Genomic DNA, 25,949 nt, shown 5'->3' with positions numbered 1-25,949 from the left:
CAGACCTCTCATGGCACTGGTCATTCTTTGACCAAGCAGACCGTATCATATGGTCTCTGACTCCATATTCCCGGAGCACCCCCCAGAGGAACAGCCAATGGACATGATCGAGTGCCTTTTGTAAGTCCACAAAGCACATGTAGACTGGTCCGGCAAACTCCCATGCACCCTACAGTACCCTAGTAGATGCTGTAAGAGCTGGTCTACTTTTCCACTGGCAGGATTAAAACCAGACTGTTCATCCTGAATCTGAGGTTCACCTTCCCAACGGACCCTCTTCTCCAGAACTCCCTTAAAGTTCTTACCTGGGAGGTTGATGAGTGTGGAACACACCTTCCATTCCCTCTTCTTAGAATAGGAGACCACCACCTCGATCTGACAATCCCAAAGCACACTCCCCAATGTCCACATGATGATGCAGGGACGTGTTAACCAAGAAAGCCCTATCCTAGTGGTATTAAGCCTCCGGCAACTTCTTCTAGGATTAGTGGGATGCACAAACCTTTGCACCATGATAATGCGATAGCTCAAAGTGGGGGGATTTTAAATCCCTCAAAATGTTTTCTATTTGTTACATACAGGGTATTGCATGTCCATGATGAGTTTTTGTATTGTGAAACCCTGTACAGCGCATACAGAAATAAACATACAGTATAATCTCTTGTGTCTTTATCTGTGCAGTGCCATTAAAATGATGAAAGATCAGAATGAGTCCACTCTGGTTCCGTGTGCCAGTGCTGAGGAAAGCTTCAAAGACCAGGACCTGCTCAAACTGTACCACCATAACTATGATGATGAAGCTGTAGACCTATCTCTCATCATGGACCTGCTGTACAAGATCTGCTCAACCACATGTGATGGTATGTTTCATCACAATTGTTTAATCACCCTTACTGGGGGGAAAAAATCAATTGAAAGGCTAGCAAGTAGCTGAAAAGTAAAAATTGACAAAAGTAATTTTAGACCCCAAAAAATTCTGTACTCAAGTTCAGCAAATCCTGTTATAACCGTACACAGCAAAGGACAGACATTGGCTGTTCGTAAAAATGTTTTTTATTTTTTATTTAACAGTACTCCCTAGTCAGTCATTGTGTTAAACCCAATGACTCATTCATTAAAAGTATGTAAATAATAGAGATTCAAACTACAAAAGTATACACTTGCATGAAATAACTGAAAAAGTTATTTTGCCAGTTCCATATGGAAACATCTTTTTGATTACATACCACTTTCATGAGACATTGCATCTCTGAATCTGCTTAAATTTGACCATATCTGTTTGTCTCAGGTGCAGTACTAATTTTTCTTCCTGGATATGATGACATTGTGTCACTCAAGGACCACATCCTCTACAATGATAGATTTTCTGCCTTTTCCAAAAGGTAAAATGTAAAAGAATTTGGTTTGAAGCTTCAGAACGCAGCAGATAATTTATGCTTGTGAAACTTTTAGTGCATCATATAGCCATTGCATGTCAAGTATAGCACCATTCTGAAGAGTGTCTTTAGACATATTGTATTTGTCTCTCAGGTACCAGGTGTTTACACTTCATTCGGACATGCCTAGTATCGAACAGAAAAAAGCCATGAAGACGTCTCCACTGAATGTCAGAAAAATTGTAAGTAGTCTTTGTAGCGTTTCTGTTATATTCATTCACTGGCGGCGGCCCACCATTCCTAAATCGTAGCCGCCGCTCCTTACAATTTTGAATTAAAGTATGTATTCAGACCAGAAAAGTCCTTTAGTCCGCTTGTTTGGTCCGGACCGAAAGCAGACTTTATTTATTTCGTTTGGTGCGGTTCATATTCACACTGTGCTTTTTGCAAGTGGACTATATTGCTTAATCATGTCGACTCGCGTGACGATCTGTGCTCCCATTGGACAAAAATGACCAGGGCTGAACGGAACCTGGAAATAGAGGAAAACTGACATGCTGCATTACTGCTTTGCATATTTGTGGCATTATTTTATGCAAGATATTTGCAATTGTCAAAACCAGCTCATTCAATGTCAGTTCCGCGATGCTGTTTCTAATTTTAGAACAGCGTCGTCGAATGCGTGCAGTAACCTGAAAGAGCCGTTGCTGCCTCGACCTACAACAGGCTGACAGCAGCGTGGCTAAATAGAATACAGAGGATTATGAATGAATTTAGCACAATATTCACTAGCGGACAATATCCAACCCGCCAACCCCTCCACCCGCGATGCTTGGCTACGGTGGCTTGTTAAGTCCAAAAAGGCACACCTGCAGTTGGAGCAGATCAGCCGTGGGTCCGCTTGTTTGGTCCGCACCAGGGTTTGTTTGTGTGTATTCACACCTGCACAAAATGTCCGGATCAGCGTGAGAAATGAACTCTGGTCCGTTTAAAGCAGTCTAAACAGGGTTGGTAGGCCTCACTGTAAGAGCTCGACCCTCTGAGTTGACCAAAATAAGGTTCACATAAAAGAAAAACCTTTTTTATAATGTTTTGTTTTAAAGTTAATATAAAATAACAGACTTGTTTTGCCAGCCGGTGCTTGTTGCAGACAGTTCTTGTTGCAGTAAAATATTTAGCAAATATATTTTGAGTCACTGTTAATCTTTACATCATATGAATCTACAATATGCAAACTGAGATAACTATACATCAGCAACTATGGTCTTTCTGTACCTCTCCATAAAAAGCTGCAAAAAATCCGGTGTGGTGCTGCAACCAACTGAAAAAGTTATCAGTTAGTATAGAGCCCTGCAGACACCATCGGTAATTTCGTGAGCGGCCAGCCCTTTTTCAGCACCAAATGCCCCCTCGCCCCCTTGACGAATTAATGTCTGTCGGCCCAGGGCACGACGTAAAAAAAATTCTACCGATTTTTCACAACCCAAAGTTTGGCCTGCTGAAAAAAAATCCTAGAGGAAACACTTCTTTGATTGTATCATCATCATTCTAGCTGAATTTTCTAATTGATTATAGGTATTGAGACATAAAGCGATGCACACTTTATGTCCAATGGTCTTGTGTCAGCAGAAACAAATCCTTTGTTTTGTTTTTCTTTCAGATTCTTTCTACTAACATTGCTGAGACGAGCATCACCATCAATGATGTTGTTTTCGTGATTGATTCTGGAAAAGTCAAAGAGGTATGTGTGTATATTTGTCGACAACTATAGTATATCTGTAAACAAATGTCTATTCTTTTTAAACAAATGTCTCTTCTTTTGTAGAAATCGTTTGATGTAATCAGTCGCATCTCAATGTTAAAGACAGTCTGGATTTCAAAAGCCAGTGCTCTTCAACGAAGAGGAAGGTAACATCAATAATGTCCATATTCTAAATTTGTTTTAGCAATTATGCTTGCAGTGGTAAGCTAATGAATCGGTTGATCATTTTACAGTGAGGAAAATAAGTATTTGAACACCCTGCAATTTTCAAGTTCTCCCACTTTAAAATCATGGAGGGGTCTGAAATTTTCTTCATAGGTGCATGTCCACTGTGTGAGTCACAATCTAAAATAAATAAAAGTCTGAATATCACATTGTATGATATTTATAGAATTTATATGTTAATATTTGGTACAGAAGCTTTTGTTTACAATTACAAAGGTCAGACGTTTCCTGTAGTTCTTTACCAGGTTTGCACACAATGCAGGAGGAATTTTGACCCACTCCCCTGTACAGATCTTCTCTAGATCTCTTCAGATTTCAGGGCTGTTCACTGCGGAACACGGAGTTTCAGCTTCCTCCATAGATTTTCTTTTCGGATTTAGGTCTGAAGACCGGTTAGGCCACTCCAAAACGTTGATATGCTTTTTACGGAGCCACTTATTGACTATACTGGCAGTGTGCTTTGGTTTGTTGTCATGTTAGAAGACCCAACAACGACCCAGCTTCAATGCTCGACTGAGGGAAAGAGTTTGTTGGCCAAAATCTCGCAATCTGTTCATCTTCTGTTTAATACGGCGTAGTCATCCTGCCCCCTGTGCAGAAAAACAACCCCAAAGCATGATGCTTCCACCCCCATGCTTCACAGTAGGGATGGTGTTCTTGGAATGGTACTTGTCCTCTTTCTTCCTCCAAACATGGCAAGTGGAGTTAAGACCAAAAAATCATATTTTGATCTCATTTGACCTCATGAATCTCCCATGATTCCTCTGGATCATCCAGATGATCTTTGCCAAACTTCAAACGAGCCTGGACATGTGCCGACTTAAGCAGGCAAACCTTGCGTTTGATGCATGATTTTATACGATGACCTCTTATAGCAATAGCAACCTTTGAAACAGTGGTCGCAGCTCTTCCTGTGTAGTTCTGGGCTCAATCCTCACTGATAACCCACGCATTTGAAATCTTGCTTGGAGCCTCAGTCCAAGGGAACTTGACAGTCATCTACCCTCTTCTATTTTCGATCAATTGCTCCAACAGTTTTTTTTTTCACCAAGCTGCTTGGCAATTGCCCCGTAGCCCATTTCACCCTTGTGGAGAGGTCTACCATTTTGTCCCTGGTGTCTTTTGAAAGCTCTTTGGTTTTGCCGATGGTAGCCGTTGTCGTCTGACAGATTGTGAGGTGCACATGTGTTTTTATGCACCTAACAACCTCCAAAAAGGTGCTGCTAAGTTAGATTCATAAGTTGATCGGAGGTGGACTTTTTTAAGGCACAGTAACAGGTCTTTGAGGGAATTGAATTCTTGCTGATTGCCATGTGCTCAAATACTTATTTCCAGCACTAACATACAAATAAATTCTTTAAAAATCATACAATGTGAATTTTGGATTTTTTATTTTGGATTGCAACACAGTGGACATGCACCTATGAGGAAAATTTCAAACCCTTCCATGATTTTAAAGTGAGAACTTGAAAAATTGCAGGGTGTTCAAATACTTATTTTCCTCACTGTATTTGTGAAAATTCAATAACAATGCCTTTCTTGAAAATGCCAAGACACCACTTAGAAAAGTTTGACTTGCAACTTTTATTTCGCCATTCACGTTCCCCACATTCAGGGACCAGAACATTCTCTACGTGAGTCTCACAGGACCTCGCAATACTTCACAACATAGCGCAGCAGAACCTCACGATACTTCACATAGTACAGGAAGTCAACATTTCTAAACTGTCCGAATATTGCACTAAAGGTCAAATCTAACATTAATCAGCTAAATTGACTTTCCTTTAATTTCCTTTTAATTTAATCATATCTTACTTAAAGAACGTGAAACCTCTATGACAAAGCATTTATATTAACATCTGTATTATAATGTGATTGAGTCAGCCTTGGTCAACCCCGGATGTTCGCGTTTCCATTTGACTTTTTCGGGGCCGAGCGTTTACAATGGAACCGCCTTTTAGAACCATCTCAGAGGTGGTTCTATAGCGCCGGTCACAGGGTATCCGCCGGGTCTTAAAAAGTAAAAAAATAAAAGTATAAAATCCAACAATTTGAATTTAAGGCCTAAAAATGTCAACATTTTTCAGATCTTATGTAAGGTCTTAAATACGATTTTTGAAAGGTCTTAACAATCTATTGATGTTCCTTTTATTTAAAACTAGAGCTGTCAAACTGTTATTTTTTTAAATCAGTTTAATCACATCTTGGAATTTTAATTGATCACAATTAATTGCTTAATTTAAAAAAAAAAAGGCTGTTTTTATCCAAAAAAAATTCCCCGCCAAATTTGAAGAGCACTGGCTATGTGTTCATTCTTTTGACATTTAATGTTATGAGGACGTCTTCAACATTTTTTGATCCACTGCATATGCTCATCATCCTCTTTTTTTAATCAGTTAATTACTTGCGCAATTTAAAATGAAAACAAATTACCCCAATATTTTGACATGAACAAATATTGTAAATGTTATATGTAAACATTTATTAAATGCTTTACATCAATACATGTAATTATGATAAAAAACAACCTGTGCTACCTTAAGCATAGCCATCCGCTGTCACGCTAAAGGATAATCTATAGTCAAAATTAAAAGTACGATTAATCTGCCTTAATTTATGATTAATGCAATAATTTTTTTGTCATTAATTAATCAGTTAACGCTTTAACTTTTGACAGCACTATTTAAAACCTACATAAACTTTAGTTTCGCTTTGAAATGTATGGATTTTTGAGGACACTCATGTAACCATGACATGGAACTAACCTGTGCTGTCTGGTCAGAATTGTGATGGCGGTGCGTGTACAGCGGTGTTTAGAGCTACAAGTAGTTACCAGCAGACTATGTTCCTGCATTCAGAGATAGCAACGTACATGCCGCGATTTGGATTAGCTGACTACATCAAGAGAGACCTTGTATCCAAATTTAATGAATATGAAATTGTAAATATAGTTCAGTGTTGGTGTAAAATGCTAAATGTTTGTAACGTCTATTGTGTATCTGTGCCCTAACTGGCCGGCTGGCGTACGCCTGTCGTCTCGCTAGTTTAAACCCAGAAATAGTTTTTCTGTCTATGTCAAAGCTTCTGTGCATTTGATGGGCTGTACTTTGCTATGTTGCCACATCATGCAACAGCAATTCATATTTTGGATCCCAGCAAAAACAGTAGCCGCGACTTGCCACTCGTACAATGTTATGGCAGAGCTGCGAGTGTGCAAGCGTGGATAGTTCAAATTAACCCGCTCCCATCCCGCCTTGTGCCTGTTGTAACAGAAATGCAATGGAAGCCGTCTGGTGTCATGCCGGGACGCACGGTATAGTGTGGTGTCGTGCAGTTTGGTTCTAGTGGAAAAGTGGCTTTTTATGGTACAATACAGAAGGGCTATATTGTGGTAATCTATAACCATGCATGACTTTTTTTCCCCCCACACGGAATAAAGTCTTACTCTTTCTGCTTCTCACATTATATATTGTTTGATTACATTTTAAATACTATTGCTGTGCCCATTTATTCAGTGATAAGTAAGTGTTTGACAAAATGGAACAAGGAACTGAAAGTCGAGCATGTCCACAGAGCGGGGCGCTGCCAACCAGGGGTTTGCTTCCACCTCTTCAGTCAACTAAGGTTCAACAATATGCAAGCGTTTCAGGTTCCTCAACTGCTACGAATGCCTCTGCAGGTAGATCCCTTTTTCAGTTTTAATATGTTTGAATAAGGTTTGTTGTTGTGACCATTGTGTCTATGTCCAAGCATCTTAGATGAACAGAACCAAAATAAAACTGTAGATGAACTCAGTTCAATTTAAAGCTACTGAACGCAGAAAATTCAATTTCGACTCGCTACTGTCAGCTGTTGACGAAAAAGGAAACAGCACACACATCCTTCTTCACGTACACAATGCACACATGAAGTCACATCCGCAGACAGACCCGAATCCAGTCTGAAAACTATTGACCAGGGGCTTTCAGGAGTACCCATTGTGAACAGCTAAGGTGTTAATCTACTAATTAGAAGATGTTTCAGTCTTAAATGGTCAAATAAAAAGGCTATTATAAAGATATTTTTCGCCGAATTCTTACGGAGAGCAGCTTTAACTGCCAAATTATAATGGAATGTGATGAACAGCAAACAATAGTCTTCAACTTCTGTAAAATGGGACTTACACGATAAAATTCCTTACCAAGGCAATAATTTTTATCCGTCTTGTTGTGTGTGTGTGTTGTTTTTTGCTACATTATGGGGCCCATATTCCCAGTTTAACTATCATTGTGGGGACTGACTTGTCTTTGCGCATATATTATGGTGTGCCCCACAAATCCAGATCTCTTTTTCAGGCCAAGACTTGGTTTTAGAGTTACGGTTTGAATTGGATTTTGGTTGGTGTTAGGGTAAAAGTTAGGGCTAGGCAATCAGTTGTTATGGTTAAGGTTAGAGTAAGAGGCTAGGAAATGCATTAGGACATGAATGTGAATAAGATGTCCCCACTAAGATAGTAAGCAAACTTGTGTGTGTGTGTGTGTGTGTGTTTTTAGGAATTATGTCTGCAGACCAAACTGCTGACTCGTTCTCCAGTATGCGAATTCTTGTCCAAGGCTCCACAACCTCCTACCACACACGCTGTAAAGACTGCAGTGCAGATGCTTAAGGTAAGAAATGCTAACTAATAACGATTACTTAATGCATCACAAACATCTTGTTTCTTTTTTTTTTGTTTGTTTGTTTCAACCACATCTTTTTCATCAGACAATAGATGCTTTGAACCAGAATGAAGACCTGACTGACCTTGGCTTCCATCTAGCTGATCTACCTGTTGCGCCACATCTGGGAAAGATGGTGCTATGTGCTGTGGTGCTGCGGTGTCTGGACCCCATTTTGACAATTGCCTGTACGCTGGGTTATCGGGACCCCTTTGTTCTTCCTGTCCAGGGCTCTCAGAAGAGAGCTGCTCTTCAGTGCCGTAATCATTTCTCTTCCAACTCCTTCAGTGACCACATGACCATGTTGAGAATTTTCCAGGTACTTTTAATTGACTATTCACCGCCCAATCTGGGAGTGACTCATGCACAATAGACATTTTAACATATGATTGGATGGATAATTATTAATAGCATGGGAGATATTATTATTATTATTATTAGCTTTTTTGCAGCATGCTATTGGTATGTATATATATATAATTTATTTTTTTTAATCAATGGGAACATGGAAGTTGATGCACATTTTGCCTAGCCTCTATTACATATGCTGTCATCACATGACATTGCTTTTTGATTTGTCAGGCATGGCAAAAGGCTCGCAAGGATGACTCGGAGAGGTCCTTTTGTGAAAAGAACTTTCTGTCCAAAACCACCATGGACATGATTCTTGGCATGAGAACACAGCTGCTGGGACAGCTTCGTGCGGCTGGTCTGTTTTAATGAATGTCTTTCTTTGCTTTTCTTCTAATCTGAACCATGACTATTTGAATGTGTTTAAGTTGAAGGAATTCTCCTGTCATAATTCCTATTTTTGCTTTAGGCTTTGTGAGGGCCCACGGGGAGAGTGATATACGTGATGTAAACATCAACTCAGAAAACTGGGCAGTGGTAAAGGCAGCCCTGGTTGCTGGCATGTACCCAAATCTGCTTCATATTAACACTGAGGCAAAGCAGCCCTCTAGTAATAAGGAGAAGAAAGTCAATTTCCATCCGACATCCACAATGAATCAGTTCCTGAACAAGGAGGTATGTGCAGTAGATGAAGTTATTTTTTTGGAACACATAAAAACAATGATTTGCAAATGATTTTCAACTGTTATAAACTTGATGACATTTGATGGTCCCTTCGGCGGCAGGGAAAGGAGCCACTTCGAACCACCACAATTTCTGGACCACAGCCAATCAGAGCGGTGCCCCGCCCTTCACTCTCTCTGATTGGCTGAGACCATGATATGTGTGTTTGTTGCCGAACCAAAGTTAGGCTTTTCTTATTACGTTGAGGAAACTTTATTTTTTGTTGTTGTTCCCTTTAGATCGTGTTTGGTTGCACCAGTGCATGCAACCTCAGATTCTTTAGTTGCAACAATGTGAAATTACGGCGCATGCACGGCCAAAATGGGTGCACCCTAGAACCCTGGTGGTCTCGTCAGACCACAGGAGACTTTTCCGCTTTGCGTCAGTCCATTGCAGATTAGCTCAGTCCAAAGAACCCAGCAGTGTTTCTGGGTATTGTTGCTATAGACCTTTTGCACGTGACATCACAGCATTCATGGGAACGTCCATTCCGGGACGCTGGATGGAAAATAACCACTGGCATCTATTTAAACCGTTGAACCTCGTAAAGCGCATAGTCCTGTATCTAATCGATTATCTTCTAAAATAGTCATGTCTTGCTGTGCGGTAGCTTGTATTAATAGACATGGGTGTAAAACAAACTTGGCTTTTTATCACATACCTGCTGATAAAGATAGAAGACGAATGGATAGCAAGTGAAAGGGCTGGCAGCCCTCAAAGTATTCGTGGATTTGCAGCGATCATTTTTTTAGCAGGTTAGTAGCTCGATGTTCATATATATGACTAGCAAACATACACTCTGACAAAGATTGTAACAGAGGTGTCAAATTATGTGTTTCAAATCCCATTGAGACAGATGGTTAGCGTCCACTCCAACTGCACCGACACAGCTTAGTTTTTAAGTGTACCTTCTTCAAAACTATTAAGTGCATTTGACTATTTAATAATGGGGGATTTTGTCTTGGATTGGAGTTTGTAACTCTGGATCTCAATTTTTCTGAGTCATAATCATGAAATGAATGCATGTTGCTGGGTGCAAACAGAATTTAGCTTCTCAGCTAGTTTTGATGCCACTTCGAGTCATTTGTTCCATGCTAGTCAACATAATAACATAACATCATCACAGTGTTTCAATATAGAATGGAGTGTGTAAAAATAACATAAAAAACAATTCCGCATGATAAAAAAGTTTTAGCTTTGCCATTACAAGGTATATTGTCCCCCGGATGTGACAGTAGCATCTCGTCCCAGAGACCTAGCTAGTTACAAGCTTTTACATCGACTCCGGTGAGATACGGCATTGACTACATAATGATATAGGTCGTGTGGTGTGAATTCCGGCAATTGACGATTAGATTAACTCGGTAAAAACAGCAGGCGACAGAAGGCAAGAGTCTTTTTCCAAACTAGGGATCTCCAATTTATGCAAATATCACGCTCTATGAGCCCTGACTAAATGTGCAATGTGTGACAGGTAAACTCAAGTTGAAGTAGCATAGATTCCATGGCTCGTTGGGCAGTAATAACTTTTAATTAGTAAAGTAACAGTCTCTAAGTTGCTCTGCGTCCTGTCCACTTTAATTCAACACGCATTCCCTTCCGCCGTCGGTCATGTGACGTCGGTGCAAAAGGTCTATATGGCTTTTTGCTTTGCATGGTGTAGAGTTTTAACTTGAATTTGTAGATGTAGTGTGTTAACTCACGGTGGTTTTCTGAAGTGTTCTTGAGCACACATTACAATTAGAGGGTGACATGGCGGTGGCTTTTCATTCTGGGACGGGGGAAAAAACACAGTAAAAAACACCCAGGCAAAAAATTGTCCCATTCTGCTCCTGATGAAAACGACTCCCACTCTCACCATCGCGGTTTCAAGAAATCCAGTGCAACGAGAAGCACTTGTGCCATATGGATCATGTAGTCCTTTTGGCTAATGTTAGTGTGTACGCCAATGGAAAGAAAATACAAATGGCTGTGCATCTATCCGAGTTATTAACCACCCCACTGGATAATCCCGCTCTCGTCAATTTCCGTGGATTTTTAATCCTGTTCTGTGAATAAAGGTAAAGTTGACTACCATCCGTCAGCCTGCCCCAGGGCAAAGTAGTTTACCGCTACCAGTGTGAATGTGTGAGTGTATGAATGATGTATCCATTATTATTATTATTATTATTATTATTATTATTATTATTATTATTATTATTATGGGAATCCCATACAGCAATGTTAGCCTTTAATGGCTATATCCTTTAACACAATGATGCTGTTTTTAATGCAGTGCCACCTGAGGGATCCAAGGTCACAGGCATTCAATGTTGGTTTTCAGCCTCACCGCTTGCTTACAAAATGTATCCTTGTTTCTTGTTCCTTTTTTGGAACATGTTGCAGGCATTAAATTCAAAATGAAAGAATATTTGCACACACAAAAAGACAGCATTGTTGGTGTGTTTTAACATTAAATATATTTTCTTTGTAGTGTATTCAATTAAATATAGTTTGAAAAGTATTTTTCAAGTCATTGTATTCTTATTATCTACATTTTACACAACATCCAAACTTTATTGGAATTGGGGTTTGTAGTAATGTATCTCAAATGTGCCTGTCTTTGTAATTCTCTCCAGGATAGTTCATCTAAATTATCACAGGCCCTTCCCACAGACTGGCTGGTCTATGATGAGATAAGCAGAGGCCACAGGATTGCCAATGTGCGCTGTTGTACTTTGTTGACAGCCATCACTGTAGCCATATTTGCAGGCGGCTCCGCCCAGCATGAAGCTACCGTTCAGAAAGGTACTGTTATTCAATCTTATTATATCTTAACTACTGTAGTGGTACATTGATATGCTTTTTTTTCCAGGCCGATACAATACAATTAGTAGTCAAGGAGGCCGATAACCGATGTTTAAAGTTGATATTTATTTGCAGACAACTGGAAACACTTGACGTTGTTTAAATACCTTTAAGCACGTTTAATAAACAGCTTTTGTGATTTTTATGAAGTTTTTTTTTTTTTTTTTTAGATCTTAGAAAGTAAACAACTTTGTTTTAAAATTTTAACAAAAAGTGCTAACCAAAGTTAGTCAAAGTTAAATAAAAGCAAACATCTCCTTAAAATTTATTACAGTGAATAAAGCTTTCCAAAAATTTAAAGTAACACAAATGATTGTCTTTCACTTATCACTTACCTTTGTTTCAAAGTTAAAAAAAAACAAAGAAGTGCATGCTTAGAGCACATGACTGCCACCCTCGGCCTAAAGTGTAACGGCAACCTCTTGTGTCAAGCTCATGCATGGTGAGCGTGCGAGTACTCAACTCAACTTTATTTATCCATTACTGCATACAAAGTGCTCTACATGGAAGATAAATTAGTCATGCAGTAAAGACAAGTGAAAATAAATAAAATAAAGTAAATACCAGCTCAGTGGCCTACTGGTAGAGTGTCCGCCCTGAGAGACTGGTAGGTCGTGGGTTCAATCACCGGCCGGGTCATACCATAGATAATAAAAATGGGATCCATTTGCTTCCCTGCTTGACACTCAGCATTACGGGTTTGAATTTGGGGGTTAGATCACCAAATGATCCCTGAGCACAAGCCCATGCTGCTGCTCACCGCTCCCTCAATGAATGAATGGGTCAAATGTGGAGAATGAATTTCACCCCACTTAGATGGACGTGACCATCACTAGTGCTTTTAAATTTATCATAAGTAGGTAAGTGTATAAGTAAATACAATTAATATGAATAAATTAAACAAGTAGGTAATTAAAAGTACATTTTAAAAAAGTCTAAAATTTTATTAGTAACACAAAATACAGCTAGACACCATAAAGCACTGAAATGATGCTAAGTCTCATGCTGAATCAAATGCCAAAGAATAGAGATGCGTTTCAAGACTGGTTTTCAAATTGGATAGAGAGGGAGATTACCTAATATTTAGTGGAAGGTCATTCCAAAGGCTTAATCCCCTCGGAGCCTATGCTTATCCTCGGTACCTCCAGTCCTGTCTGGTGGAGAAGCTCAGAGAGGTAAAGTGGGGCAAGACCATTGAGAGATTTGAGGACAAATAAAATAACACTACAAGTTAGCATTTTGTTTTTTTCTTCATTCTATCCACTTTGCGGTTATTTTGTTGATTTTATGCAAAGGTGCTTCCTCTTGCCATTATGTTGTGTCCTTCAGACAGTCCATTGGATGACAGGAGTGACAGTGAGACAGAGGACGCCGCCGCTGAGTTGAAAATTGATGAGTGGCTCATCTTCCAGACAAACAGTGAGGTGTGGAAAAATTGCTGTTAACAATATTTCAATATATGCAGAGTGTGCAAACTAACTATTCTAGAATTAACGTGAAAATTAATTTTGGATTTTTGAATTCTCTAGACGCATAATCAGTCTCATTTTATCAAAGAGCGTAATGCTATTCACATTACTTAACTTTTTCTATATTTTTGTTAAAGCCTTATTCTAAAATAATTTCAAATTAAATCTCTTAAAACTCTACACAAAATAACCAATAATTACGCTAAAAGTAAAAGCATTCACTCTCTTTGCCATGAGACTCAAAATTAAGCTCAGTTACATTAATCATCTTTGAGGTGTTTCTACCACTTAATTGGAATCCACCTCTGGTAGATTAAATCGGTTAAACATGAATTTGAAAGAGATCTGTCTTTAAAAAGTCCCATAGATGAAAATGCGTGAAAATCGCTGTCTTGTGAAAAACACTTATGCCCATTTTTGTCATTTTTTACATTTCTATGTTTATGGGATGAAGCTGAATGCAGACACCCAAAAACGTAAAAAAATATATATTAAAAAAAAAACGGGCATACGTTTTTCACAGGACAGTGATGATATCAAAGCACAAACAAAGTAAAGAGTTCAAGGAATTGTCGGCAGACTTCTGAGAGGATTGTCTGAAGTCACAGATCTGGGAAATGATAGAGAAAAATGTCTTTAAATTGTTTTAAAGGTCTAGGATTAGCGTTAATCCGCGTTTAAACCAAAATTACAAAATTATTTAATTAGTCTTAATGAAGTAAACTGGAATGATGAGCCAATATTATTGTCCAGTATAAATTGAAGATGTAGCAATAGTTCAGTTAGGAACACATATTTTAATCCCATTTACTCAAGCAAAATACTGTTAAATTTTTCTTAAATGGATCAAAATTGTAGTGCATGTGTAGAAGTCAGCAATTGTATTTTTTCATTCAGTACTTGTCTGAGTATGACTTTGGAATGTGCTGTCAGTCTGCAGAATTGCTGTTAGACCTGAGGAACAAGTGGCATAATCTGTTCATCAAGAGAATCTGTTGTCCGTCAAAACCCTGGACTCAACAAGATGAGATGACCATTGCAACCCTTGTTTCCGTAAGTCACTATATATATATATACATACACACACACTTTTGTAAATTAGCATCCAGTTTTGGATGAGCTGGTCTACAACCCCAACCTGAGCAGTCACGTACATTTTACATGTTCTTTTTGTATATTTTACAGTGGTGTAAAACCACACTGCATATTAAAATGGCTTCACATACTAGCAATAATATTGGACACAGCTCTCTGACTCTGCAAACAAAACTGCAATAGCAAAACAAGGTTGTATGAATACTTCTGTCACGCTGTAAATAATAACTGAGTAATACGAAATTTGTACAGCTGTAAATAATAACAGTAATACGAAATTTGTACATATCGACAGATTTTTTTTTTTAAATGCAGTTCTTGTGTTTCAGCTAATTAGATTTTTATCACCAGTATTATTAATTCTTAATCCTTTTATTCAAATCAATGTTTTTACATTTCCAGTCTGCCTTATTGCTATACAGTGTTCTTCTGCCTATTCATGGTTCACGCCTCAGAATTCACTTACAAGTATTGTGAACCTTTTTTTTTGTTTCACCTTAACCCTAGCTCTACTTTTCTTAAATAGAAACGTCATATTTTCTATTCCAAAGCCCTGTCTCATAGAATCGCGGTCCACTCCCAGTCTGTGAATATTGTCATTCTTCCAGGTCTTTTTTTAGCCTGGAAACCAGACTCATCGCTGTAACCAGCGGATGAGTCTAGTCACAGTTACAGTACCATCAAGCGCATTTCATATCAAGCGCGGGGCAAAACTTACCGAACAGACAGAGAAAAGATCCAATCAGCAAAGAGACATGACATCATAAAAGTGGGACGTATGTGTGGAAGAGTAGCAAACATATGAAATGTATAATATTCCTATGTAAATCTGTGAGTAAACAGTAGCGGTGGGCGGATCCACGGAGTATGAATCACTCTACGTGTGTCTGATCATTTAAAACGGAGTTTAATGTCGAATGAAACAAACTATCGTCTTTCCTGCGTGCGATTTTGAATGCTATGATGATAAACCTCCGACGCCGAAGAGTGACATTGCTCATTAAGAATACAGCAAATAAACAAATTTGATTTATCTTTTTCGAGACGGGCCGATTCGCAGTCATTGGCAGTCTTTCCAGACCCTTTTTTCATTAAGAATGTGCTTCCAATGGGCTTGCTAGGCTCGGTCTTTTTATTCTGAAGGGATTGAATTGATTGCAACAGAACTGCTCTGGTTGTTTTAGGTCACGTTCACACTGTAGGAGGGCTTAATGCTCAATTTAGATTTTTTGTTAAGATCAATCTTTGTGTAGTCGATGTTGCAAAACAAATGTGACTTCTAATGCATTTGTGAAGTGACTTGCGTGTCTATGAAATATAATGTTGAGGGACACACATGCTCACAAAATATGTCGTGTGGCACAATGTTCACGGAAGCAAATATGTATGGGGCTCACCTCATTTCTCTATTTGCACCTTCGTCGTTCTTGGTTCCTCTGTTTTCATGCTAGCGCTTTCCACCAGAGGTCCAAGCGAGGAGACCAGGTGATTGACAGAGGACCGAGGTTGAAGGTGGTAGAAATATTTTGGGTAAATGAGATGATGCCTCTGGAGCTCCTCATTTCATTGAGACTTCTGCTAAAGATGACATCATGTCCTTGCATTAACATTGTCATAACAAATTAACCATCTGTGTGACTGAATTATTACTATCAACACAAATGTGCTTATGCTTTACTGTAGGTTGTCAAGTGGGTTTAAATTAAATTCACATGTAACATTAACACTGTTACTCATCACAACTTTGCAGGCAATTATGAGTAAACTATCCAACGCAGTCTCCCCCGCCTGTGTGTAGCCCATATTTGGTTGAATGACTGCGACATGAGTGTCCATGCTGCAGGTGCATCAGAAAAATTATCAAAATTTATAGCTACATATGAAATAAGCTAAAATCAGATTTTGGGGGGGTTGGGATTGGATGGTTCACATTACATTAAAAAAAAATAAATCATATGTCACATGTGGGCAAAAAAGAAATCCAAAATGACCTGCCGTGTGAAGTTGTGAACATAGCCTTAAAAGAGATTTAGCTTCTCATCTGAACAGGCTTCATGAGTTGATGTACAAGGATAGGTAAAATAGGATTATGACTCTGGAAACCCAATTCATCATTATCCTTGAAGTGAGAGACATTTGCCTAAACACAAAAGGTGTCACTCTTAACTCATTTGCTCCCAAAAACTTTCTATTTTAAATATTACCATGGTCCCAAAAAGTTTTTTTTTTATGCTACAGAAGGCTTTGATGCAGCCTCTGACCTGAAAAAGCAAGGCAAAGCAATGCTAGTTATTACAAAAAAAAAACAGCCAGCAGGTGGCACTAGAGTATAAGGCCTTGTTCAGACTGGCAGCCCAAATCAGATTTTTAACCCATCCATCCAGATTGAAAGTGGATGGCTCTTTTGTATTCTGAACTGTCACAAAGCACATGAAATCCGATTTTTGCAGGGCGGATTGAATCCACATGCGGGAGGTAGTTACATGTCCGATTTGGACAAGATGCGTCTCAGTCTAATCAGCTCGAAACACTCAGAACAGGTTTGACTGTCCGTGACGTCACTCTATGTGTGCAAAAACCAATGCGCCCGCGTTGCCCGGCTGATTTCTCGCATGCTCGGCATTCAAACGCCTTGACGGCTCTTTCATATAATGATGCAAAATTTTTGTCTGTGCATACATTATAGCTGCATGGTAACTCAGTGTCAATACCTCACAGAGTCTTGCAAGAAAGTTAATGTGCGTGTGTGTGTCACCAATAAATAAAGGAAGGTGCTAGAAAGACAAGAGAGCCTCCTTGCCATCTTTTACATGGTGTCAGAAGTGGGATCAAAGCGATGGCAACGTTTACGCCACTGACGAGCTTCCCCTTCGATAAGCCTGGTGAGTGGCCAGAATGAAGGCAGCGGTTTGTGAGATTTAGGACTGCTACGAAACTCGACAGAGAAGATGGCGCGGTGCAAGTAAGCAGCCTGATATACGCCATGGGTAGCGATTCCGATAAAATCTACAGGTCATTTGCTTTCAACGAGGAGGGGCACAGAAATGACCTTGAACGTGTGCTTGGCAAGTTCAATGAATACTTTGTGCCACGAAGGAACGTGATACATAAACGTGCATACTTTCACGAGCCGGCACAACGGCCGGGTGAGAAGGCACATTCATCCGAGCCTTGTACGAAGTGTCAGAATATTGTGACTTTGGCGCGACTCGAGAGGAAAATATCCGCGACAGGATCGTCGTGACAATATTGGACGAAGAAGTTTCACGTAAACTGCAGCTGACGAATGACCTGACCCTGGCGCTGACCATTGAGACGGACGGTCAGGCAGAGTGAGGAGGTGGCGTCTCAAATCAGCATGCAGGGAGAAACAGCAGGGATGGTACGTGAAGTCACTAACAAATACCACAAAAGCACCAAAGGCCACGGTAAGCAAAGAAAGGGATATAATGGACAATGTGAAAAGTACAGGAAAGCAAACCATGACAAAAATGAAAATTGCCCCACGAAGAAATGCATGTGCAACTCGTGCAACAAAGTTTGACATTGGAGCCAAGTGTGTAGGAATAAGAAAGCAGTGAGTGAGGTCACAGAGCAGGCAGAACAACAAGAGCAACAACGGCAGCCATTTTTCCTTGGGGCAGTGACAAAAGTAGATGGGTCTTCTGAGCAATGGGCCGTCAAATTGTTAGTGGGTTCTACACCAGTAGAGATTAAAATTGAAACGGGGGCAGACGTGAACGTCATCCGCGAACAGACCAAGACCCAGCTGCAGAAAGAAATTGCAGGGGGGCATTAAAAAAATTTGGGGGGGGGGCACACTTCTTCAACCTAAATCAAATGTTCTTCAGGTTGAACATTGGTGTTGTGACAACTGCAAAAGTGCTCAGAAATATTTTCTGTCACCTAAAAGTGACAGTTCATCATGAAATCTAAAAGACAAACAAAAAACAATGGTGCAGTTATGTGTGCATTTATTCAACTCAAAAGTTCATTAGCAACAAAGCCGAACGCCATTTCTATAGGCAACTATGTCCGAAGGAATGACTCCGTGGCCCAGCCCCTTTTATCTGCGAATGGCGAGCCTTCCTTCGCTGGTTGGATTTAAGGCTGTACGATATGGACAAAATTTCACATCTCTTGTTTTTTGTCAGACATCTTGATTCTTTGGTCTTTGACTCAGTATGAGACGTAGCATCGTTTCAGTGTTTTATGGCGTCTGCATGCTGCAATTTATTTTATTGATAGTTATTTACTTACAAGTATTCACTTGCCTATTTCTTGTTATTAATGTATTATTACTTTTATTTACTTATATAGGTTCAGTGACAATTAAGCAAAATATCAATCTAAAAAGATAATGTATAAAGTGCATAGTTTATTAGAGCTTGGTGACAGTCATCAACATTAACAAGCTTGGCAATAAAAAACTGAATTGAACTCATATTGTACTGCAGTGTGATAAATAATTTGTGTGCCTGTTTAACCGCATCATTGTGTGTGTTGTTCGACAATTTTCTCCATGTGTGTGGCTTGACTGATTAAAATAAGTTTCCCACTCACTTGTGAACGTTGGAACGTGAGGACTCACAGGAATTCCAGCGATGTCAACTGTGTCAGCCTGGATCAATGTTTGATGTTTGGTGGTTCCTGTTACAATACGTCACTTTACATCCCTTTTTTAATCCACAAAAATGCAGCGGCAGAAACCGTTTTCTACATAAATATGACGTGAGCGGTCATTTGGCCGGCGGGCGAGCGCTTGCTGGCTAACCCGGAAGTAGATTTGTGTGTCAAAGGACGCGCATCTGACCCCCCATCGCGATTGTCATTGGCTAGCTTTAGCTGTGAATCAAAGCCAAACTTGAAAGGAAGTACTGTATATGGTTGCTTGGCAAGCCATGCTTTACGTGAAACAGAAGCAACACAAGTTTACATGACAGATAGGAAGAAGTTACAGATTGGCAAGGCCTCTCGATAGCCCAGGGGGCAAATTGCAGTGCTGCGTAGCGTTCCTAAAGAGACGATCAAAACTCTTGAATACATCGGGTGAATGACGAGCACGGTGTGGGGAAGGGTGACTCTTCCGATCGCATGTTGTTTCTTCAGGAATGCTACAAGCCTTAAGTTGCTTTCTTTATAGGCGTTTCACATTGCTCGGCAGAGAGCCAGCCACCATTCTACGTCACTACGCATGGAATGCGTTGCGACGTGAATAACAATGGCAGTGTAAGTCCAAATAAAGTTTCTACAAAATGTATTAAACTGGAAATGATTTTTGAAAAATGAATCTCATAGTTATGTTAGCAGGGATGTGATTTTTCCGCTAATTCGCGGAATTCCGCTTTTTTTATCTCCCCCCCCCCAAAAAAAAAAAAATTCCGATTTTTTTTAATTTATTTTTATTTTATTTATTTTTTTATATAGTAGTAGTAGTTCATTGTGTATGCACATGACTCCGACAGATAACATCTTCTGCTATAACAAAGACATTTGTGGTATGCTCTAATATGAGTTACTTTTCATTTGGTCATGATACAATTATTTGTTCATGAAATTTGAACTCTTCAACATTATTTATGTGTTAACTTAGTAATCACATTAGTTAGATATGATGATATTCTGTGATAGTTTTTAAAAGCAAAGGCAGTCCAATGTTTTTGAATGTGACTGATTTTGAGTTGACTAAAACTGCCATTTTATATGGGATAGTTCAATATACATTGAAAATTTATGCTGTTGTTTTGTCTATTTCTTTGTCATGTGAGTGCATTGAAAGTACTTAAAAACACGGAAAACCCATGAGCTCCGGGGCCCCTTGTCCCCCCACCAGGGCACTGCCCTGGACCTAGCTGGGTGCCAGCGGCCCCCAGACCCCCGGCTAAATTTTCAGATAATTTCACTTTGGTCAAATCACATCCCTGTGTTAGTAACAACCAAATAAATAATAGAGCTACTTGTCATGACAGCCAAGGTTCCTTTTATAATGGGCTGGAACAGTTTAAGCTGATAACTGATCACAAGCCGCTTGTGGCTCTCATTATTAACCGGAGCTTGGACAATGTACCCTTACATTGCCAGCGTCTCCTCATGAAGCTCATGAGATTCAACCCTATCGCCGAATATGCTCCTGGGAAAACCCTGATTGTTGCGGACACGCTGTAGCGCAGCCCAATGCCGAACATTAGCACAGCAAATGAAACGCACAGGTATGTGGTCTGCTATGTGGCCTGCTATGTGGCTAGTGTGATGGAAGGGATCCCGGCGTCTCCAATCAAGTTGGATGAAATCAGGGTAGCAACACAGCCGCTGATACCGAACTGGTATGTGTGTGACATCGCTCATAAAAAGGAAAATGGAAACTTGAGTGTGGAAAAAAAAATAACATAAATAAAAATATGTTGGAAAAGTTACATTTGTGTAGAAGTTTTGACACTGTTGTTGACATTATTCATATGCAGACGAAATTTATGTTGATGCAAATTAAGTCTTATTTCTATAGCAGAGGAAACTAGTGTTGCAAGTGGTAACCATTCTCTGCAGTCCAGCACAAGATTTATTTTATGTTATTGAAAATAACAAACGAGGGGGAGATATTATATAATGATGCTATATTTGTGTTTGTGCATATATTACAGCTGCATGGTAATTCAGTGTCAATACCTCGCAGAGTCTCACGAGAGAGTTCATGTGCGCATGTGTGTTAAGTTTGGGTCGCCAATAAAGAAAGGTGCTAGAAAGACGATAGCCTCCTTGCCATCTTTTACAGGCTCCATTGCCTCGTCGGCTCCTGTCATGCTCCACCAGAAATACAGTGACAGTTTACGTTACTTGCGCTGAAGCCGGTCTCGCTACCCTGTCAGTTCTTCACGTGCAAGCGGAAATAGCGAATAAGTGCCCGGCCATAGACATTTGTTCGTTAAAAAAAGAAAAGAAAACTGCTTGAGCGCTTGCGAGGAATGGGAAGTACGGAGCGGTAAACAGCGTCACACGCTACATGCGCCGGGCGCCGCCTCCGTTCGACGGTGTTGCGCTACAGCAACTGTCAGATGGGTCAATAATGTGGCTCAGTCTGAACAGGGCCAGATCGGATTTGGACACTTTCTAAAAACAGTCTGGACAGTCAGCCCTAAAAATCAGATTTGAGGAGGAATCCGATTGGAGTCAGGTATGTATACCTGCAGTCTGAACACAGCCTAAGAGATCAACCAGGGCCATGTTGCAAAAAGCTCTTTTCCCCACTGTTTTGAACAGGTTTGTGAATAATGATGAAACTTGGCTATATTCCAATGCTAATGGCTGCAAATTGTTGCCAAAATGCAAACCAATACAAATATACTTTTTTTCCCTGATGAAAGAAGAGACTATAATCTTTCTTTTGGTAGGTTCCATGTTTTTATAGCAATAGAACACAATATTCCGTGGGCCTTGCAAAATCAGTCAAAATCCAGTAAAACAGCCAGGAGTGAAGGGGGTTACTTCACTGAAAATGTCTGGGAGTGAATGAGTTAAAATTTAAATGTTGGTGCTACTGGGCTATTTTGACAAAAGCGTGCTACACTTTATAAGGGCTACTGAGAGCTGTTTTAAATGTGAAAAATATGCATAATATGTCTCCTTTAGTGCTTAACAAAATTGCCACAAAGATACACTTAACTAACATATTAAAATGACATGATACAGGTGCTTACAACAGAAGAACATGGAGCAGGCTTGAAGCAGCCCTCAGGGATAGGCCAGCGTCCCTGGCCTCTTATGTCAGAGAGGAGGGCCCACCATTCTGAATGCAGCCCAAAGCTTCCCCACAACACCACTGATTACAGGTAATGAGATGCTATCTGCAGTTCAGTAAATTGAAAAGCCCTGTTTGAACAATTTCAACAGGAGGAGACCCTGTCCTTTAGCCAACTAATATTTGCTACCGGCCTATTTTTTATTCAAGCATATTCTTTTAAGATATCAAATTTGATTTTTTTGTGTGGTAGGTATACAATTCTCTGAATTGATAAGGCCCTACAAAAAGAGTTTTTAAGCATAATTTATGAAACCCTCTGAATGTATGCAATTCATGTCCAGGAACTCTTGAAATGTTGCATTCAAAGTTGTAAATATGGGGTTGTCTCTATTTTTTTTGCTAGAGTACGGTATATAATGTACAAAATCAAGTTGGCATGTGTTGAGTAATATCATCTTTTCACTGTAACATTCTCCCCCAACCCTGCCTCTTACATTCTTAGAGGTTCCAGGGTACCAGGAGTCTCAGGCCAATGTCAGAAGAAACCACATAGCAGCAATAAGTCTTCACTGAGCAAAAAACCTCTTATGGAGCACCGTCTCTCCTCCAGCAATTCTGCCTCTTCTGTGAGCTTGGACAGTCAGTTTGGCAGCCCATCCTCTTTTTTCTCAGCAAAGGTATTCTCAAATTAAAATGTGATCCGTCCATTCATTACCTATTACCAAGTTATACTGTATATTTCAGGAACACAAAATCAACATATCGCTCTCACTCATGGACAGTTCACATTTCAATTCCCAAGAATAAGAGTAAGAAATTGTTGACAGTGGCAAGAAAAAAAAAACTCGAGTGGATCAGACTTGAACCACATACATGAAATGGAAAGCAGTGTCTTCCGTCAATCAGCTGTCATCTGAAATCCCCATCCACGCAACAAATCAAGTCTGGGGTAGGGGTATCAAAATTTGCACGTTAATATAGAGTTAATATTGAAGTTCCTTTAACCCCACAATTTTTTTATTTGTCAATTAACACTCACCCGTTATCTGGAAAGCCTGTACTGGGGGAATTCCAGTCGCGGCGCAGCATGGCCACGTCAAAATTACCCTCTAGAAATGCACTGTACTGCACTGGAGCTAAAATAAACAGTTTAAGGAGCAGAAAGTTAGAATGGAGGAGCCATTTGGACCGTGTAGCACTAACACTGCTTTGAAAGAATATACTCTAGTGTTGTATCGTTTAACAACAACAACAACAAATCTTTTCGGTGAACGTGAGTGAACGGCTCACTGCCTGACGTGATTCGTTCTTTTCTCAGTTCATTTGAGCTCAGCCACGCACATGTGTGTCGTGAATTTGTAAACTACCAATCAGCAGCCAGCGTCAGACGGGACCATACTGAATATACTGTTAAAATTGTGAGCACAAAACCAAGAATCTTTTCGGTGAACGTGAGTGAACGACTCGCTTCCTGAAGTGATTCATTCTTTTCTCAGTTCATTTGAGCTCAACCACGCACGTTGTCAATTCGTGAACGACCAATCAGCAGCGAGACCAATCAGCAGAGAGAGAGAGGAAGAAACTTTTGAGCCACTCTATTTTTGACAGCCAACCAACTGTTACACAAGTCAGAAATAAAAACATTGTAATCAATGAACGTAGCAATAGAGATCCTGACGTTGACGTCATGCGTCCCTACATGGCCGTTAGGGCAGCAATTTTGGCATAATAGAAAACAGCCACGCTTGAACAATGATTGACAGTAGTGATTAGACTGATATGGTTTTTTCAAGGTCAATATCAACTATTAGTAGTCAAGGAGACCGATAACCGATATTTCAAGCCGATATTTATTTGCGGTAAAAGGAAATGTTAGCCCAAAAAAAACACACCAAAAAACTTTTTCTTTTAATTCTTAACATATAAGAAATAGACGGCTTTATTTAAAAATGATAACAAAACTTGCAGGGAGCTTCCAGGGTCATCACCATGTGTTAAGCTAAATCAAAAACTAAGCAAGTAAATAGTTCCCTAAAGTTTTCTACTGTAAATTAAGGTTTCAAAAATTTCAACATAATTTCTTAATTTATTGTAAATTGAATTTTAAAAGTAAAAAGTATACGGAGTTCCCAATGTAGCATAATTTTTATAAAGTGGAAATTTAAATAAATCCATAAATTAAAGTTCCTTGTATGTCAATGGGCGACAAATGCATGTGAATGTAGCTCATTTGGGGTTTCAGTTTTAGATCTTTGCAGACAATGATAATGTGTGAATATGTTCGTAATGACAAGTAAAAACTGTCTATCCTGATGAAAACCCTAAATTTGCTACAGTCACCACTCATTGAGATACTAGTTTTATCGGCCTTTATTCGTAAAAAGGCAGATGCGATATTTATCAATATGCCTAATATCGGCACCAATAATCGGCCCAGTCTTTTTTTATTTACCAAAATATTTCAAAAAAGGTCAATTTAGAGCGGCAATTTTAATACCGTGATGCCACACTATTTTTGTCATTTTACCAGACCGTCAGAATCTTAATATCAGCCCATGCATGTGATGTTATAAGGATGCTGGTTTAAACTCTGAATGTTTCACTATTTTCATAAAAAGTAGATTCAGATGAGTTTCAGCCAGCGTTACACCTCCTTTACCATCAACACCCAGAATAGGTGCAAACCACTTATACACTTATAGCTAGTCTTTCAGCTATCCCACAGATCTGTGCTTGATTAGTCAAAGCAGGTGGTTTGCCTTATTATACTTCAAAACCATTTAACGTTTCTTTCCCTTTTGTAGGAGTTAGATCCCCAAGCAGGCAGACTGCTGCAGTCTCTTTGGGAGAAGAAACCCAGTCATAGCAAATAGGCTGTTCACACTTCCGCAGCATGATTGGGACACGCTTCTATTTGTTAAGTTCGAAACCAGTGACGGATCCACTGCATCTGTTAAGAATTGTTTCCCTATAATTGTTATATAATATAAGTACTCCATGTGAATTTAACATTGCAATAACTGAGCAGTAATTTAAGACAACAGAATTTGGAACATTCACGTATTTTTCTTGTAAGTTGCCTCTTACATGTTAGCATTTTGTTTGTATTCTATATATACCAAATGTGCCCATTCTGCATAATGGTATGTTCATAAAATACAGGAAAAATAATGCTGCATTTCAATTTAATGTTTGTGTTTTGGAACTGTTTCTACTATCTCTTTGAAATTGTTTCTGTTAACATTCTGTTAGAATATTTGGACCCAAGGAATGTTTGTCAATTCACTGTTTATATACTGTTAATACATAAATAAACTCGTTTGTTATTCCCATTGTTGATATTGTGAACAAATGAATGTTTACATGGTGTTGAGTGGTGGTGGCACATCTCCCTCACTGTCCTGTGGTTCAAGGGTTCCAATTTTGGCTGTGGCCTTCCTGTGTTGAGTTTATAGGTTCTCTGTGGTCGCATGGCTTTTCTCAGAGTACTCTGGTTCTTTCCCCATTCCAAAAACATGCATAGGTGTGAATGGTTGTTTATTATTCTGACGGACCTTTGACCTTTTTCCTTTCTAATAGTCAAGCTTTTTTTTTTAACCATATAAGGCCTGAACTACGAAATAGAGAAAATTCTGATTCTTTGTAAATAGAGTATTTATTGGTCCTTTT

General features: G+C 39.4%; 1 protein-coding gene across 2 annotated transcripts in view; it reads left to right on the top strand.

Annotated features, from left to right (window-relative positions):
* The window catches only part of ythdc2 (YTH domain containing 2), a 65,041-nt gene extending 39,424 nt beyond the window's left edge, over nucleotides 1-25,617 (top strand). For both annotated transcript variants that reach the window (XM_077542982.1, XM_077542981.1), the window contains exons 14-29: nucleotides 682-860; nucleotides 1,289-1,382; nucleotides 1,531-1,618; nucleotides 3,037-3,117; nucleotides 3,202-3,284; nucleotides 6,937-7,042; nucleotides 7,896-8,009; nucleotides 8,107-8,379; nucleotides 8,643-8,769; nucleotides 8,881-9,086; nucleotides 11,753-11,921; nucleotides 13,311-13,405; nucleotides 14,384-14,503; nucleotides 22,229-22,368; nucleotides 22,783-22,957; nucleotides 25,085-25,617. In XM_077542982.1, coding sequence (XP_077399108.1) covers nucleotides 682-860; nucleotides 1,289-1,382; nucleotides 1,531-1,618; nucleotides 3,037-3,117; nucleotides 3,202-3,284; nucleotides 6,937-7,042; nucleotides 7,896-8,009; nucleotides 8,107-8,379; nucleotides 8,643-8,769; nucleotides 8,881-9,086; nucleotides 11,753-11,921; nucleotides 13,311-13,405; nucleotides 14,384-14,503; nucleotides 22,229-22,368; nucleotides 22,783-22,957; nucleotides 25,085-25,153 — 2,119 coding nt within the window. In that variant the 3' untranslated portion in view covers nucleotides 25,154-25,617. The remainder of the gene's footprint in view (nucleotides 1-681; nucleotides 861-1,288; nucleotides 1,383-1,530; nucleotides 1,619-3,036; nucleotides 3,118-3,201; nucleotides 3,285-6,936; nucleotides 7,043-7,895; nucleotides 8,010-8,106; nucleotides 8,380-8,642; nucleotides 8,770-8,880; nucleotides 9,087-11,752; nucleotides 11,922-13,310; nucleotides 13,406-14,383; nucleotides 14,504-22,228; nucleotides 22,369-22,782; nucleotides 22,958-25,084) is intronic.
* Nucleotides 25,618-25,949: the final 332 nt, after the last annotated feature.

Source organism: Vanacampus margaritifer, chromosome 14 (assembly GCF_051991255.1).
Source record: "Vanacampus margaritifer isolate UIUO_Vmar chromosome 14, RoL_Vmar_1.0, whole genome shotgun sequence".
In the NCBI taxonomy this organism is placed as follows: domain Eukaryota; kingdom Metazoa; phylum Chordata; class Actinopteri; order Syngnathiformes; family Syngnathidae; genus Vanacampus; species Vanacampus margaritifer.
The sequence above is the reverse complement of the archived record's forward strand: the minus strand, read 5'-3'. Positions and strand labels throughout refer to the sequence as shown.